The following is an 18,543-nucleotide window of genomic DNA, read 5'->3' on the forward strand; positions in this document are numbered from 1 at the left end:
TATAGGCATATTTTAAACCTCTTTTCAGTTTGGCCATATGACATTTGACCTTATTTCTGTGGTATAGATACATCACTGAAGAGCTGGAGCTAGAAGGATCCTGCATGGAAGAGAAGAGGTTTACAAGTGAGCAAAATCTTCTTTTTTTAGAAAGAAGACCAAGAAAGACAATTCAAGAAGAGTTGATCTGAATTTTTAAGGTTCTCTTAGTTATGGAGCTGAAATATCCTGTAGATTCCTTAGGTTTTTGTTGAAGAATGTCTTTGAGACTAAAGGCTAGCAGTCTGTTTCTAGTAGTTATTTCTGTACTGCCTAAAAGCACGTGGCGTGAACAAAACCCCACTGTGTGAGGTCCTATATAAATATAGAAAGGAAAAAAAGATAGTTGCCTGCGCTACAGAAATGGCACATCTGTACCACACAGAGTCTCTTCACAGCTCCTCTGTCTCTCAACTGGAGCTCAGTTTGCTGGTTGGTTCGTTGATACCATGTGCTAAGGCCACAGGTGTGTTTAACTTTCAGGGGAAAAATGTCACAAAAATATTTCAGTGGAGGCAAAAAATGTGGATTTTAGATTTAAATTGGAAGCTGGTTATTGTGTAAATACAGAATTAGGTGGTTTTATATCTCAGTGCATTTGGGTGATTTGCATCCTGTGCACTCAGTTGTGCTATGAGGGTGCATTTTTTTATCACTGTTGAGTTTCACATGACAGAGAGGCTAAACAGAAATGTGCGGACTGACACCCATTAGGAGTTACAGACCGTACCAGCCTGATCCACACAAGCATAGGCTGCTGCAGGGTGTGCTTAGAAGTGTTTTGCTGTATCTAATAGCAGTATCATTTCATCTCCCATGGACTAAGCTCAAGCAGACACTGTTCCTGATACCTCCGTCCCTGTTGTTTGTCAGATCCTCCCGTAGCTCGACAAGCAAGCTCCATTCATCAGCATCACTGCGCGTGCCTGCTACAGGATAGATAGTCTTTGCTCAATAAGAAGGAGGAGGTCTGAGAGTGTGGTCCTGGCTGCCGCCTCTCACAGAGGCTTTGGCTGGAGGCATGCAAAGATTTTTGGAGTGTATACAGGCATATGCACCCCTGAAGCGTTGTCCCTCCTGCTTTGCCAGGCCCCCTGTCTGGATGCAGCACAGATGAGATCCAGCTGAGCACTGGCCTGTTCCCTCTCCAGTGGATGTGTCTAATGGATTTTAACTCCTCTGAAGTCTGTCACCATGCAAACAAAGAGATGAGCTGGGCACCTGATCCTGCCTCACTGTAGAGCTACTAGGATGATAATTGAATTCTTGGGGCTTGTTGCGCCGTCTCTAAGCCACCGTAACAGTTGCTTTTAGTGAACTATGGATAAATATATATACGGTAATGTATAACAGTAGCAAAGCCTAGGCACCTGTGCAACTCCATTATCCATTATGTTGCAACCAGCATTGCATATGTGTAGACCTCTGAAAGGATTTTTGCTGGCGTTAGTGAAGTTAGGTAGATGATGTCCCTTGAGGTGCTGGCTTTAGAGGTTTGGTTGGTGTTTTTCTCCAGATCCATCCCTTTAGCATCTTCTGAATGAAAGAGATGAGTTTGTTCGTGAAATAGGCTGCAGGATTTTCATTCCATGAAAACTAATTGGCATCCAAGAATAAAGATAATCCCACTAGCACATCTAATTAGAGGAGAGCAACCCTCATGTTCCCTGAGCAGTCTCCTCTCAATTTAAAAGGAGTTCAGACACGGAAACTCACTTGTCATCCTTTGAAGTTCTAGCTTCTAGGATGAGCCAAATGTGTATTTTTTTAAAAGCGTTTGAGAGAATCCAGCTGGATGAATACTGTTTATTCATAGAGCGATAGATTGTCACAACATTATGAGGCGTGTATATCACTGCAGTCAAAGTTCTGACACATCTGAGAAGGGAGCTTGGGGTGTGCCACTCACAACTGATCGAGTGAAATATGCCACCGCCTGCTGTAATCCTTAATTACTGCATAATGCAGTCACATCTTTTTCCTAATCTGAGGGGAAGCTCATGCCAGCAGATACATGGCTGTAAAAGTCCACGTGAAGTGACATTGTTTTGAAAATACAGGCTGACTTAATTAACTGCAGGCAAAGTACTTGGATTCTCTCTGCTTGGTTTTCCAGCGCTGGCAGGAAAGTCTGCGGGATCATCTTTTGAAATCCTACCCTTAGGTGCTGAAGATGGAATTAGATATATCCCATTCCAGTTTGGTCGCTGCTCCTGTCATGGACCTCTTGGGTGACCTCCTGCAGAACTTGCAAATCTTTGTAACTTCCAATTCTGCTCAAAACTGAAGGCATTAACATCTGCTCCCATGCAGACCCTTATGTAACTGGTGGCAAAACATGCCCCAGCAGTGCTTTAACACTTTCTCATATCAATGGCAATACAGGACTTCTTGATTCTTCGGGATCAGCCCACACAATGCTGAGATGAGGGAGCGTTTCAGAGAAATCCTACAAGTCAAATAGAAATAAACCAACCAGCACAGAGAAAGCAGCTGTGAAGCCCCAGTGATTGCTGCTGCGCTGCAAGGGATGGATGAGAAGACACGTGAGACAGGGGTAGGGGACTGCCTCTTCTGCAGCAAGAAGGCTTCTGGAGTGGTTGTTGTACCAACTGTCAATAGGACTTGTGTGATACAGGTACTTAGCATGAATACCTCATAGGTGCTAAAATAGCTGCCTATTTTTATTCAGCATCTTTGTACCACTTACCTCTATTGACCGTCATGTCCAAGATAAGTACAGCCAAGTAAATGCTGGAGTAGAGCAGCTACACAAGGATAACCAGAGAGTGCTATTTATATGCCTGGGAAGCAGAGAATGCTTAAATGGCAAATGTTTCACCTAAAATTCTTTCTCATGAGCAGCTGAGGAGGTTGAGGCTGGGCTGAATCCTCACACAGGCAGGGGAGGACATGGGGGCCTTTGCAGCCAGTGAAATTCTTCAGTCTTCTGAATCGGGCTCTTGACTTCCTGCAGTCAAGGCTGGTGATTTCCAAAGAAGCATCTGCCTGTGGAGACAGGGCTTATATAGGCGGTATGGGAACGGCACGCGGGAGGAAGCAGAGATGTTGCAGTGTTGATTTTCATGGTGGCCGGGGTTCTGTTATTTTGCAGAAACTGTAATCTGAACACAAAGTGATCGAGGTCTCTGGCTTTGCCTCCTGGAGTTGAAGGTCATCTTCCTGAAATAAGCTTCAAATGGAGATGAAGTTCCCGGCTTCCATTACGCACAGATGACGCTGCATGTGAGTTTTACCAGAGTGTTGTGTCCTGTTTTATACATTTATAGCAGCCTGGCATTGTTAATACACAATGTGATAATCGGTACACAGAACGATAATAGAGATAACTGCCATTTTGATATATAGATCCATTGTCCTCCAGAAACACTGGCAATTAAAGGGCCACCTGTTTAGCCCTGAGAACAAACAAAAAAGACCAACTGAAAAATACAGTAATAATTTGGAGATGGCCCTCTAAGAGTTAATGAAAGGAAAAGCAAAACAAGCCCTGGTTTTACAATGTCTTTGCCTGGCTCTGACAGGAGCTGGGGGGAGCGTTCAGACTTGCTCTGCCGAGAGCTCATCATAGCTTGTCATTTGTACTTTCCAGTCCATGAGGGACTAATCGGGACAGTGGGGGCTGTTTAAGAAAATTATGTAAAACATGATGTCTGTAGGTTTGCTGTGGCTCTCCAGAGCATCATCACAGTAAATAAGAGGTTTGCCTGTGGAGATGGATGCTAAGAGCAGTGATTTCCCTGGTAAAACTCTTGAGGAACACTGCGTGTCATTCACTCACCAGATGACATAAGTACGGGGATCCCTTTCCAGTTGTTCTCTGGTTCTGGGTTTGCTGGGCAATGATGTGAGTGGAAGGGAGAGAAACCTTGCAGGAGAAAAAGGCTGCTGCAGCACCTGAAAAGGCTTTGATGAGAAATGGATGTGGAAATGCAGAGGTGATTTCTTGTGAAAGCTGTTCCAGAGGGATGGCTTACCGCACCTCCTCCCTGTAGGGAGAGGCTCAGCATCCTCTGACGGTGGGAAAGACCTAAGGATGATACCGCACCCTCTGAGAGGGAGGAGGGGGCAGGGAAACCCCGCTTTTCCCCTTTTCTGGGGGAAAATAACGGAGGATGGGGAATAATAGGCGGGAGGGGAGGCAGAGGAGGAGATGGGGTAGCTGCCAAGGAAGGGAAAATGAGCTCGGCTTTCCCAGCCTGGGAGAGACTTCCCCGGCGAGGGGCCGGGATGGGAGGGTAGGGAGGGGGAAGCGGGGGGCAGCGGGATGGGGATGGGGGTTGCGGGGCGGCGGGATGGGGGGAACGGGGGATGCTGGGGGGAAAGGGGGATGCTGCGGACGGCGGCGCTGCGGGGGTGAGGACCGGGGGGGGGGGGGGGGGGGGGCGGTGGCGGCACCGCCCCCGGGGGCTCGGAGTGACGCAGGCTCCCGGCGGGGCCCCCCCGCCCGTCTCCTCCGCCCCCGCTCCCCCCTTTAAATAGCGGCCAGCCGCCGAGCCGCGCCGAGCCCAGCCCAGCCGAGGAGCGGAGCATGGGGCCGCTGGCGCTGCTCGGCCTCCTGGGGGCCGCCGCCCTGGCAGGTGAGGGGGAGCCAGGGCGCGGACCCCCCCGGGGGAGGGAGGAGGGGCGGCGGCGGCCGGTGACAGCCCCCCAGCCGGCAGCGGCAGGTCCGGCGGAGCCCGCCTTCGCCGAGAGGGAGCGGCGAGTGAAAAGCCCCACCGGGCGAGGGGTGCTTGGTGGGAGGGAGGAGGATGGAGGGGTTCGCCTCTGAAGATCGGTGCGGTGACGCCATCGGTGGGTGTATGACGTCATGCCCGGCCTGCCCTGCGTCACCCCCGGGTCGCCGGGTGCGTGTGTGTGTGTGTGGGTAGTGCGTGAAATATAGCCGGGAGTTGTGCCCTCACGCCGTGCAGGGGCTGCTTTTAATCTGTTTTTCTCCCCCCCTCTCCCCAGGGCAGTTTCTTTCCCCAAAGAGTTCTCGATGTCATTTCATTCCAGCGGGGCTGCTCGGTTTTTCCCAGCTAGTTTTTGATACAGGGGGGTGGTTGTAAAGTAGCAGATCCGCAGCTTTAATTAACAGAAATTTTTTTTGGCATGCGGCATTGTAGATTAAAACCACACTGTGAAATGAAGATTAAATTCAATAGGGTGAGGTGATAGCTTGGCTTTATAGCTTTTTATGCATACCACATCATTTCTTGAAAGAATCAGTGTCATTCTGGGTTGAGTAATTCGGCTTTAGGTGTTTTAGAGCTCTCCACATGGAAACACTTCTGGGACTTGTACAGAAACTCTGTCATGAATTTGACAACCTTCAGGCGCCTTTGTTGTAATTAAAGGGGAGGGTGGGAGATGGGGGGAGAGACCCCAACCCAAAGAAGTTCAGCAGACTTATTCCACAAACCCCATGGGGATTTCTTATTTTTTCCTATTTCTGCCATCAAACAGGTCAGGTACCTCTTTACATCCTTTTTGGCTCTCTTGCTTTCAAAGGTCAGCCAGAATGAACGAACTAAGGAGTTTGTTTGGGGCTGGGAATCAGTGAAACATTAACTTCAAGAACTTTCTAGTGCTCCTTCTGCAAATCAATATGCCAAAGTTTCCGTGATCTTTCCTAGGAAGGGGTTTTGCTGGCATTTTGGTGAGCGATGGCACTGCACTGAGTCATTGGCATTAATGAAACAAAGCTATGTGGGGATTTCATCAGGGACCTACCAAAAGACCTGTCCCAATCTTGGAGATGCAAGCAAAAACCACCTGAATTTGTCCTGCATTTCCTATCCTTTTTTGTGATTTTTATCAGCTCTCAGCACTTCTGCAAAATCTCATAATCTGGTCGTAACTGCCTGGGCAGATTTGGTTCAGGAGGGAAAAGCAGACCCAGGGCTTTGCTTTACTTTGTCAGTATGTGCTGAGGTTTTCCTGCATGGGCAGGGGAAGGGTTTCCATCTGGGTGTGTGCTCTGACTTTGTTTCTGCTGTGAAATGCTGCCATTGTACTGTCTGCCGTGTCCTCACAAGCCTGGTGGGTGGGTGTCCCGCTGTCGGCAGTGCCAGGGTGATGGCTTCGCCCCTCCTGAGCACATGTGGAGAGGAAGGCAGAGGTGTTGGCAAGCCATCTCCAGCTGGCAGGTGGCCCCGAGGGAGCTCTTGCCAGCTGGCACGGGCTAGCGCTGCCAGCAGCGGTGTAAAGTGGGGCATGCTGGCTCCCCACGGGCTTCCTCTCTTGGCTCTGGCAGAGCAGCTGCCTCAATATTTTATTTCAGTCTCTAGGATGGATTGGATACTCATTTTGTTCCTCCAGGCAGGATAATAGGATGTATGTCCAGTACCGTTTGCTGCTTCTGACATTGTTATGATAGCCTAATGCTTCCTCTTTGTGCATGTCAGCTTTCATCATTAACCAAGCACTTGCTTAATGGTTATTATCTATCTGTAAATCTCCTTGGAGAAGTGGGAGCTTTGGAATGACAGGGCAAAGGCAGTGAGTACAACCTGACGTTATATTCCTGAACCACTGACATAGCGCTCGACAGGCAGCCCATAATTGGCATTTCTAATAGAGCAAAAGACATTCAGAAGTTTGTCCGTTCTGTGCTTTATCACATCAACTGGGCATAACTCGCAGGAGATGTGCTGTGGCAGCATCACTGATCGGACAAAATCAGATGTTTGCCCTTGTGTGTGCCATGATTTCTTGTGGGCTGCAGGACCAGAGGAGCCTCGTCTAGAAGAGGCAACGAAGCGGGTCATCCCCTCTGCTGACATGTAAGTGGTGCCTGTGAGCAGCTCGTGCCGTAAGAGCAGCGTCTCCAACCCCTGTGGGATCAGGAGAATGTCCTTTTAGTGGATAACGCTTTTTTTGCTAGAAGGGACTTTGCTGCCAGTTTCCTGCCCCCGCATGTATGTACATCCTTATCCTCCGTGCTCAGATGGGGGAGGCAGGCAGGTTAGACTGCAGCGGCGTCAGCACTGTGCAGTGTGGTAGTTATTTGCATAGTAGGTTAGTAAATAAAGTAACCCAAAGCCTGCTTCAGTCAGCACTGAACGCAAAAGATGGGGGAGAGGGTTGGCTCTGTGTAGCACCATCTCCCACACACACCACCTGGCGTTCTGGGGAAGTGGTGGGGTAGGGATGTAGTGCTATTTTAGGGGAATCCCTTCTGTGCTATCCTCGTGTGGGTTCCCTTCTCTGATCGCAGTTGTATACGCAGAGAAGAGACGGGGGCTGGAGGGAGAAGCACATTGCTACATATGTGTTTGAGGGAGCAAAAATAGAGGACAGTAGAAATATCAAGAGAGTTATTATTACATTGTGTTCAGTTATTATACACGGAGTCAGTGCTCAAGGGGATGTCTGCTTCCGCTGCAGACATGGAAAGAAGAAATGTTATGCCGCTTTCAAGAGCGCAAGGCTACACGCTCCTGTCAGCTTCGCAGGAAACTTCCTTAGGGCAGCGTTAGTTTTCCTGATGCTGTAAGGTGAAATGACCCCCTTCATCTCCATAATCTGCTTGGTGTTAATCTGTTACAGAAGACCTCCTAGTGTCCCAACCAAGCAGTGGTGCAGAGTGTGATAGATGCATTTAAGACTATCCTGATTTGTGTAAGAACTTCAGAACTGCACCCCAAGCTCTGCATTTGTGTACCATGATTACATACCGTGTGTAACTCTGTGAAGCCATGATAAAATAAACCTTGCTTCTACGTACTCGTGTGTGGCTGGCAGACTTGCTTAACTTCACTTCTGCAAATCTCAAGGTGGACGAGAATTGACACGGTTTATTAATAATGCACAGCAGCCAAGCTCATTAACCAGCTGGAGACATTTTGCAGCAGTGATGGCAAAGTAAAGCAGCATGGAGGTTTCATTTGTAGCAGCTCCTTTCCAAAAGCAAATACCTTGGACCAGGTCCAGTAGAACTGGTGCAAGGAGGTGTTAATTACTCCACGTGTCCTCAGGACAGAGAGAGAGAGAGGCAGGTTGTGCTGCTTCCTTCCGGAGTAGTGTTTCCCAGTGGGATTTGGGTTTTTTTTGCTTATTTCTTGGGGTGATAATGGACCACTCAGTGAACAGAAATTTTCCTTTCCCTTCTGGCTCTTCCATCACCCCAGGGAGCCGCCTCCTGTCTGAGCGAGACAGGATTTATCCAGTAGCATTGGGACAGTAGTTGCTTTAAAGCCTCGAAGAATGGTTTCCTATTGGGGAGGGGGTGGTCGGGCACCCAGAACCCCTTGCAGAAGCCAAAAGGTTCTTGGGGTACAACCAGACCTTGCTTATTTGGTGGTAAAAAACCAGGAAACAAGTGCAACTACATGAAGACCTGACTTGCAGTAAAGCTCCGGTCTTGGAATTTAAGCATTGCTTTCTATTTTTTGGTGTATATTCTTTTTCTGCTAGAAATGTCAACATGCCTCTTCTCTCATGCTAGGCTTCAACTTTACATTGCTTTTCCATCCTGAATAAGAAAAGATGTACTGCAAAATGTGTCTGGTTTACTGACCTGCCAACCCAAAACTCAAGCCGTCTCATCAGACCGATTTGATTGAGGACTGCTGTCAGTGATGCTTGTTGCTAGGATTAATAAGTCTGTAATAATTTGTTTTTCTTCTAGGTGTCAGCACAGTTCCAGTGGAAAAAGACCATATTGAAGAGATGGTGAGTAGCTGTATGTCAAAGTGAATTTCAGAAAATATCAGTCACATGCTCTCCATGTTTTGTCTTTAAACTCTCAGGGTAATGCTTTTTTTTCAAGGGTAAACTCTTAAGAGATCATCGGTCATGTGGAACTTGGAGTCCCTTTAGCTGTCAGAACACACCTGCATGCACTTTGGTACATTTGATGAAAATGGAAGGTGGCTTCCTGTGTCAGCGCGGTACTTTTGAAACTCTGCGTTTTACGGTTGTCTGAAAAATGATCTGAAATATTATGTACATACTATTGGAGTGTAAAAAGTGAGATGGCAGATTTGAAGAAAGGTGAAATACCTGCAGTTACTAACTATGTAATGGACTTTCTAATGCAGTCCCCACATCTCCTGCATTGGAAAGAGATGCTTAACCTGTTTGATTAAATAAATGCCATTAGCTGCTCTCAGCACCTGTGACCTGACATCGGACCCTCTCCACAGGTTGATAGGGTGATCATTTAGGTTAGTAAACACCTGGTAATAACTAAAACCAGTTGAAAAACAAACAGCCATATAAATGTTTTATTGTCTCCTCCCATCCAGCCACCCAGATTGTCAGCCTGAGACTCTCGAACCCCTGACGATCTGAGTGCTCCCCCACAACCAATAACTTCAGCACTTCATTTTGCATGAATTTGTGCAGAGGAGCTACTTTGGTAGTGGTTAAGGTTAGAGGAGGTTGTTGCGACTTCCCTAAATCAATCAATTTCCTCTGCTTCCAGAAGACTATTCAGCTTAATGTTAAGGACTAAAAGAGGTAAGGCTTACAGCTCACACACATGAGAAAACGTGGAACATCTCACTTACAGAGGATATAAAGGCGTTTTGGGATTATTGGCAATTCAAGCAATACTTCTGGTAACACCTTTGCAGCAGCATCGTTTGGACAGATCCTGCAGGATGGTCCTTATTTTTTGAATATGTGTTGGTTTGGTTTTTTTTTTTTTCATAGGGTGCCGTTACCACGTGTTGTTTGACTCTTCTTTGTACTGAATAGGGTATTTTAATATTTAGAAATGTACGAAAGGAGCCTGTTACCTATGCAAACAAAAGGGGAGGTAAAAAGAGCTAATGACTATCCTCCTCTTACTGGTATGGAATTGAGGAGCAGCACTTGTTGCCCAAATGCGCAGGAAGTTGTGGTAGAGATGGGGATTACTCAAACCTCATAAATATTAGCCTGAACTCTAAACCTAAACTAGCCTTCCTCACTAACTGGGTCAGAAATAAGATTTCCATTTTTGCCATGAGAATTTTTTCTCCTATTTTGTTTCTTCTAGGTAACACGGTGCATAGTGGAGGTTCTGTCCAATGCTCTGTCTAAGCCAAATGCACCACCGATTAATCCCGAATGCAAAGAAATACTGAAGAAGAGTAAGTACAACATTACCTGACTCGTGAAAGGAATTTTGTAGATGGATTGTCTCCTGTGTTGGAGGTGGTGAACTGTAATTTCAGCCCATGTGAACCCGGTGCCTCCAAATTTCAGTGTCAAAATTCCAGTTTCCTTCTGTTTAGTCTGCCTTGCTCAAAGAGCCTGACCTGCTGACTGTCAGGGATTTTTGGCTAACATGATTTTTGGCTCTACTTAAGCCACCTGGAGAGACTGAGAGAACTAGACAAGCTCTTTAGGTAGCCTGAGAGGTCCACAAATGTGACCAGGTTTGAACGTCCACAAATGTGACCAGGTTTGGACCACATGCTGAATGCATCCCAGAGGGCAGGAACTGGCTTCAAATCTTAAAGCATTCCCACACCACTTAAATCAACAAGCCTCCTGCGCTTGGTGGCAACTGAATCCATGCCCAGCCTGGGAGAGGGAGTCTTTTGCTCAGCCCAGAAACGATGAAGTTTGTGGTACTGATTCCAGAGGTCTGGAGACGTGTGCTGAAAGCTCCCTGCGGGAGTGCTCATTTCGGATGAGCTCATTCCTACAGCACGGTGCTTCGCTGCCTCGATGTTGAGGTGTAAACCTGTTTGCATGCTTGATTACTGCCTGCAGTGACGGGTGGTTAAGTTTGACGCTGTGCCAAACTGCAGAAGGCACATCTTGCTTTTCTGCCCAGTTATATTTATTTGATTACAGAACAATAAAAAGGTTCTTGAACTTACCTGCCAGCGAGAACAATAATGAAACCCATCTGTCTCCTGCTTGTTTATAGAGGGAATAATGCGTGGCCCTAACACAGTCATCAGAAAAGGATGGGTTTGGGCATACATGTATTTGTATCTAACTTGGCCCCAAAATTCTAGGAGATGCTGAATGCCATCAGGCATCAAGCTTTGTTTATGACACTGTTAGTTTCAGAAAAAGCCTGCATATTTGCCATTTTTTGGAAAATGAAAAAACACTTACTGAAAAGAGAGGGTAAGGACCATGTTTTTGCCATTAGACAGATCTCCTCCAAGAATATCAGATAATGAGCAGCTTTTCAGAAATAATGAGCTATTTTTAAATCTGTGCGGCTTTTGTTTGAAAGCTTTTAGGATTTGTGATCTATTTCTGATGTTATACAGACGTAAGTGAAGCAGAGATATCTTCATAGAAATACACTGTTACCATTGTGGTCAGAGTCAGACTTCCATTTAGCATCTTGGAAATAGTGGAAGGCGCATGATTTGATTAAACATAGCTATTGCAAAGTAACTGATTTCTTTCTTTTTTTTGTCAATTTAGAATTTTTAAAATTTGCTAAAAGCCCCAGATATTTTTGAGTAGCCTGAAAGAGATGGTTGCTTTTTTTGTGAGTAAGCATATGTGGTGGATAAGGCCTGACATTCAAAGAACCGAACGCAACTCCAGATCCCATTGGTTTTTGATGGGAATGAGAGTTAATTTAATTCAATACTAAAAATGTGATCACAAACAAAGAAGAAAGCTGAAGAGGAAAAGATCTTCTGGAAATTTCAGTGGAACTTTTAAAATGCCTAATTAAATGAAAATTAGTTAATGCTTTTCCAGGCAAACATGCAAAATATTAGAAAATGACTGATGTTTAAAAGCAGAATTAAAAAATTAATGCCGTCCAAATCTTTTTGCTACTGTTGTTATTGTAGGTGCTAGAAATGACAGAGAGAGAAGTGAAAACAACCAACTTGAAGCGAGGCATTTGAAAGACCCAGCAGAGACTGACGAACATCATACTGGGACTGTGGAGAAAGAGCAAAGTCAGGCAGAAGAGGAATCTAAAAAGTACATGAAAGGAAGTGATGAGGAGAAACTTGCTCACCAGGAAGGTAAAAGCAAGGAAGAAGAGGGGGGACACCACTCGCCTATTCAAGAAGAGAGACTTCATACAGAAGAAAAGAAACACTATCAGGAAGTTAGAGGAGAGGAGGAGAAGAGCTACCACAGTGAAGAAGAAAGCAAAGAAAGCAGGCGTCATGACGAGGAGGTAGAGCATGCTGTTCTCAACAAGAAGTCCCACTCCGGAGGCATGAGCACAGAGGAGTTCCCTGATGGGAATGATCAGCGCCCCATGGGCCACTGGCATTTGGAAGAGGGAATGCAGGGCCCTTACAAAAGAATTCAGGAAGGTGAAAAGGGAGAGGCAGAGGAAGAAAAAAGTGAAAAATACCACCATGAGTCTGAGGAACGTGATTTCTCCCATCAGCAAGAGCATGAAGAATCTGATGAGAGTGAAGAAAGAGAGGAAGAAAAGCAACCCTACAAACCCAAAGGTTACCATGGGAAGCATAGAACGGGTGACTCCTCTGAAGAGAAGCGGGGCCATGGTGGTGAGAAGGAGGAACTAGCTGAGGAATCAAACACAGAGGAGGCCCATCTCTGGGACAAACGGAACCACCATCAGAAACATCATGAAGAGTCTGAGCAGCAGCGTGAGGAGAAGAGTGATTATCGTGGGAGGCATGGGTCTGCAGAAGTGGAGGAGAAGAGACGTACAGACCAAGGACGTGAGGAGTACAGAGAAAGGTGGCAGCAGAGTGAAGAGAGCAGTGAAGAAGAAAACAAGAGGCATCGCCACAGTGAAGAAAGTAATGAAAAATGGCATGAGGAGAGGAGACACCATGATGGATCACATGAGGCAAGGAGGCACCATTCTGAAGGAAGGACGTACCTTGGAGATGAAAGTGAGGAAGAGCTGGACAGGTATCTCAGTGGTGGCAGCAAGGACAAGCAGCATGGTGCTGGAGGGAGATACCGCTTGTGGGATGATGAAGATGAAGGCTCACAGAAAGCGTACATTCGAGAGCGCAAAGGGCAGGCCAGAAGACACTACAGCACTGAGGACAGTGTAGAGCAGCAGCGCTATCCTGGCAACAGTGAGGAGGAGGAGGAGGAAGTAGAAAAGAAACATCACAGCAGTGATCAGATGGAAAATGAAGAGGAGAATATGGAGGAGGGAAGATATGCAGAGAGGGAAGAGTACAGAAGCCGTCTCCCTGCAGAGAACGAGAAGAGAACTGCGGCATCCTACAGCTCCTTCTACCCGCTGCTGTGGTGGAAAAGCCAGCACTTTGAGAAGCGGGACAGCACAGGGGAGCAGCTTCTGGAGGGCAAAGAGGAAGGCAGGCCCGCCCTGAACGAGAAGAGTCTTTTCCCTGAATATAATGACTACGACTGGTGGGAGAAAAAGCAAATCCTAAGTGCCCTGAACCATGGACGCACCGAGAAGAGGAATCTTGGCAAAATGAACAGATACGATATGAAAAGGCAATACAACAAGATGGATGAGCTTGCACAACTTCTGAATTACCGGAAGAAATCAGCTGAATTCCCGGAGTTGTACAATTCTGGAGAAGACATGAAAAAACGTCACGTAATCAGGAACGACAGAGGAAGTCTGCACCAGAGGCCTCTGACAGAAGAGGAGGTATGTGTGTGTACACAGGTTTCTCTCAACAGGCTGGGGAATCCTAACTCTACGTGCACATTCCTAAATCCATTCCCAAGGCAGCTGGTAAACTGTGCGTGGGAAAACGCAAACAAGATTAAGTCACATTGAGAGCCAGATCTTCGGTGATTTAAAAATCTGCTTTCTTTGAGTGAATTCAGTGGAATTACCCCAGGGCACAGTTTGTAAAATAAAGACAATGTGCATCCTCGTTAGCTTCTGTCTGCCTCAAGACAGAAAGAGAAAGGAGATTTTCCTCCTATGGGCCCTACCTCTCTTTCTAGGGTCTTACAGACTAATAAAACAAAGATGCCTGTTGCAGCAGGAGCAGAGGGGTAATTAGCAAGCACCCCTTGGTCTCTTGGATTGTTTAAAATGTACAGCTGAAACGTAAGTTTGACATTTAGAGTGAACATCAGCTACACGTTGACTTGACTTCCCGGCTGTAATTGTGTAGCAGAACCTGGCTTGCACTTGGAAGCCCGATTTGTCCATGTAGTTCCCATGTAGGTGAGTCCTTTCCTTGTTGGACATCCTGTTCTGCTTCCGTGTCCAGGAAAACTGAGTCTACACCCATCAGCTGGATGTTCCTCGTGTCTGTCACTGTATCTATTGCACAAAGCTGGGCTGGGAGCGGTGGAGGTTTAATACTAATTTACAGAGAGGTTAGACGGTGTTAGCAAGTCATCTTAATAAACAAGAATTGGCTGCATAACTTTTTTTCCCCTAGCATCTGGTAAGATGGAGGCGTTCCTCTTGTTGCGCACTGTGCTTGCCGTGTCATAAGCCCGAAGCACTGAGATCATGAGGTTGTAGCCTCCCAAGGGACCATCACCTGGGCAGAAGGGGCTGCACGCTGCGGCGGGGCGGCAGCTGCGAGATGGCAGGAGGTCACTACTAGACCGGGGCACTTTAAAGTGAAAAAGATGAAACTGTAATTCAGGCCAGCTCTCAGAATTTTGATACTTTCCCCAGCCCTAATTCAGCTTAAAACCAGGAAATTGCACAAATCTACAAAGTGTGTGCTGCGCTGCTGTTAACACCCCTCACCCCAGCACGCTGCTCAGGGACCAGTGAACAGCAGGAGGTATCTGCCTCAGAAACGGTCTTTTGTCTCTCGTTTTCGTGGAACAAAACATTTGCCAACGTTATTTGACGTGAAAAATGCTCTTTATGTTTTCCCAGGAAAAAGAACTGGAGAACCTGGCCGCCATGGATTTGGAGCTGCAGAAAATAGCTGAGAAGTTTAATGACAACAGGAGAGGCTGAAGATGATCTGCTTTGGCGTTTCAAAGCTAGGTGTAGCTGTACTCACGATACCTGTATTTCGTGGTAAATTCACTGCCACTGGATTGTTGTTTGCCCTAAAACCAGGAAGTACTACTTACTGTCCACTATAGTGTAGTGATTTATACAGCTGAAAGCGTCTTTAATTTGCTATTATGCTATTGAGATCTGAATAGCATGAATTTTAGTATTATAACCTTTCATGCAAGGCGGATATTTTTAATATGCTTGTGAAAATAACTGTGTTAGTGTTCTTCAGAAATATATTTGTCTGAGTTTGAAATAATAAAAACCATTGATCTTGGAAGAAACTTTCTCCTTGCTTATTTGACTGATGGGGTTATTTCAAAGCAACCTGTATCGGATAGATCAGGTACAAAATGTTGACGTGCGGTTCATCGGTTATTTTTTTAAAAGTTACAAGGAGCCTACCTGTGCCTTCTATTTGCCAGTTAGCAAAAGCACAAGAGGTAAGACGGAATGCTAATTAATTTGCTCTAGGAACTACGTGGGTGGTGGTGGGAAGCGTTCCCTGTGCCCTGCTCTGGGGCCGGTCTGATCGCGCACGGGGCGAGTTTCCCGGCAGCCAGCGAGCCGGGGGGCAGGACGGGCTCCGTGTGATCGACGGTACGATGCCTTACATAAGCGGGGCACGGAAGGAGCCATTTGGTAACCTTACAACACTGCGAAGAAGTAAAAGAAATGATCCCATAATTAATTTCAATTGCTCCAAATATCTGGGGTTCAATTTAATTTAACTTATCCAAATGTGTTTTTTACAGACTTTCTGCTGTGGCAGTGTCTTCGGTTGCTTGTATAACACCATGCACAGGAGAGAGGAGCTATACAGAGGATTCAGCTGAGCCTCATTACCAGTAAATGTGCGGTATCTGTCACCTCAGCTTGACCCATTTCATCCACCTGCCCGTTAAAACACAAATATACTCTCCAATTAACTGTAAGGCAATACGAAATACGCAGTGAGCTACTGATCCTTGAACGGTGTGAGCATGTCTGTGCCTAGGGGTGTTGGTGAGGCCACTCAAACGTTTCATCTTGTTTGGTTAAGGTACACAAAAATTGAATCCTGGCCCAAAGAAGTTGACAGAATTTTGACTTCAGTAGGACCATGGTTTCACCAGACTTTTCCAGCAACGGTAAGGAAAGTTAGAAAGTGTCCCAGCTGCAGAAATGCTTTGTTTGCTGTCGTCAAACTATGAGACTCTCCCTTTTAAAATTTACAGTACCGTACAGTAAGTATTGCAGCTTGGTACTTATTTCCCCAGCTGGTAGGAGAGACTGCATGTCTGTGAGTAGCTAAATACCTAGAAGCAAATACCCGCAGTTGTACCACAGAAAACTTTCTAAATTGTTCAAGTATGCAACTTCAGTAACGATTTATTTTTTTTTAACAAAGCTAAGCTTATGCAAATACGGATATATGAATCAGCAATGTTTTGCTTAAGGCTTTAAAGACTTTAAACCCAACTATCCCTCAATGGCTTCCAAGAGCTTTGCGATGGCCCTTTTATTTGTCCTTGTGCAGCTGCGCGGGGCCAACGCCTCAAGCACCGAGGGCCAAGCAGCCAGAAATGCCTGGTCCATTTCTCTCCACGCATTTGCATTGTCCAGTCAAGAATTTTTGATGGGTAACGCTATTTTTTTTTTTTTTAAACATCCCTCCAGTAAAATTTACATTAATTTGTGTTATTCAAAGGCAAATTGCATGCTTTTGGCCTTGAACATCAGTGGTACGATTTAAAACAAGTATTGGTGTATTAAGAGGTGTGAACAGCACCTGGAGCTCCTTTGTCACCCTCGCTGTGCAGAGTCTGAGCTTGGAGGAGCACTTCAGGAGACGGCAGCACGGGCAGACGCACATACAATGCCCTCGCTTCCAGACTGCAAAATAACAACTGCTCTTTTCTGATGGAAGTGGCCCATTTCAAGCTGTCGTGGTTTTTTTTTTTTTAAAGCGCCTACAAAATTTCATTCAAAAAGTGTTTGAAGGCAGCCACAGCTGAGCGGAGGTGGCTGTAACCACAGCTGAGATGGCTCTGAGGGGCACCTGGGCTGTAACGCATGGTGCTGGGCCAGCGACAGCCAATTCGCCTGCATGGTGGAAAGTGGCTTTTCCGGCTACTGCCAAATTCCATGGTCTGATTGTTAATCCTGCCTCAAGGAATGCATCTCTGGTTTGATACCCGCTACCTTCCCCCATCCCTATCTACACATCATTGACCAAAATTAAATTACACCAATGGGTTATGTTTTATACCTCTGGAGATAGAAGTCCTTGGACCTTCTGCCTTGAGGCTCTGTCAGGTTCCCGAGTTGTGTTTTGCAGAGCCTAAAAACAGGGACGCACCTACCGCCAGCCTTTTCCTCACCCCCCTTTGTCTTTTCTCGTAGAGATGCTTTTCATTACATCCCTTATCTTCAACTCGTGTTAAGGTCTTACAGGGCACACTCTCTTTCTTCTCATTTGTTTTGTATTTTCCCTAATTTGTCACGTGTAAAAATATAAAGGCTCCCTAGCGTTTCAGACAATCGTCACTTGCATTTTAACAGTGCTCCTCTTATTATAGTCTTTAGAGCTTCATTTATTCATGTGTTTCAATAAAAATAGGAACAATGTTACATCGAGGTGTGCTCTTCTGCTATTACATATAGAATATGTTCCATCGTAATTTTAAATTTTTTACATCTGTAATTTAAAATATTTTACATTAATTATTTCTTGGTTTCTTATTATCTTTCATTGGTACAAGCACTATGGCACATTTAAAAATTGGGGTCCAGGATTCAGTACTGACGATGCTGGGGAAATGGAGCCAGTTTGGCTTTCATCTAAAGTAATTTCCCAAGTGTTCCAATGTTGTTTATTTCTCAAAACGGATCTTTACACTATACAAATAAAATAGATTTTTTCCTCAGGTTATTATTTTTAGCACGTTATATATGATAAGAAGTACGATTTAAAACGTGTGTTGGTCGCTTAATTTAACTTTCACTGCATATATTTTCACACCTTTGTAGCGCTATAAATATGATAGCCACATACCTACCAGCTACACAGAAGTGGTGAGAAGTACTTATGGCTGCTCTACAGGTAAGAAAACTGAGGCAAAAGATAGTTTTTCACTATTAATCTCCTGGCTTATGCTGATTTCATCATTTTCTTGCCTCTCCCTTCCAGGCTCCTATCCATCGCGGTAAGCTGGTTGTCTCAGAATTTCATCACGTACTGGTTGTTGGCTGCTTTCAAAGTCTCACTAATTCTTCACTGATTAGTTTCACTAATTCTTGAAAGAAGTTGAGAAATCCCATAATTTAAAAAAAACCAAACAACTTAGTAAAAAGTTTCTGTTTTTTACATTTCTGTTCCCTCCATGTGCTTTGCAACACCCTGTACAAAAAGGTGAGAGGGGCAAAGCATGTTTTTCAGGTCCACACGGTGGAATGCAGAAGAGATGGTGAAACCTACAGCCTCTCCATTTATGGGTTTCTCATTTAATTAAGAGAAGAAAAGTTTTCCATAAAAATGGGGGAGGGTGGGAAAGATGGGAAGCTTACAAAACCGGAACAGAGGCAGACAAAAACCTGAAGATGTACCATACCTGTTCACCTAAGAGAAATCGCTAACTGCT

At 45.6% G+C, this 18,543-nt stretch overlaps 1 protein-coding gene across 2 annotated transcripts; it reads left to right on the forward strand.

Annotated features, from left to right (window-relative positions):
* The first annotated feature begins 3,186 nt into the window (after nt 1-3,186).
* CHGB (chromogranin B) lies at nt 3,187-15,199 on the forward strand. 2 transcript variants are annotated; one of them, XM_063328319.1, is made up of 5 exons: nt 3,187-3,285; nt 8,675-8,718; nt 10,031-10,124; nt 11,808-13,585; nt 14,792-15,199. In XM_063328319.1, the coding sequence occupies exons 2-5, from the start codon at nt 8,716-8,718 to the stop codon at nt 14,873-14,875; spliced, it is 1,959 nt and encodes a 652-aa protein (XP_063184389.1). In that variant the 5' UTR covers nt 3,187-3,285; nt 8,675-8,715; the 3' UTR covers nt 14,876-15,199. The 2 variants fall into 2 exon arrangements, with proteins under 2 accessions (XP_063184389.1, XP_063184388.1); XM_063328318.1 differs by lacking the exon at nt 3,187-3,285 and adding an exon at nt 4,514-4,640.
* The last annotated feature ends 3,344 nt before the right edge of the window (nt 15,200-18,543 follow it).

Source organism: Chroicocephalus ridibundus, chromosome 3, assembly GCF_963924245.1.
Source record: "Chroicocephalus ridibundus chromosome 3, bChrRid1.1, whole genome shotgun sequence".
Lineage (NCBI taxonomy): Eukaryota > Metazoa > Chordata > Aves > Charadriiformes > Laridae > Chroicocephalus > Chroicocephalus ridibundus.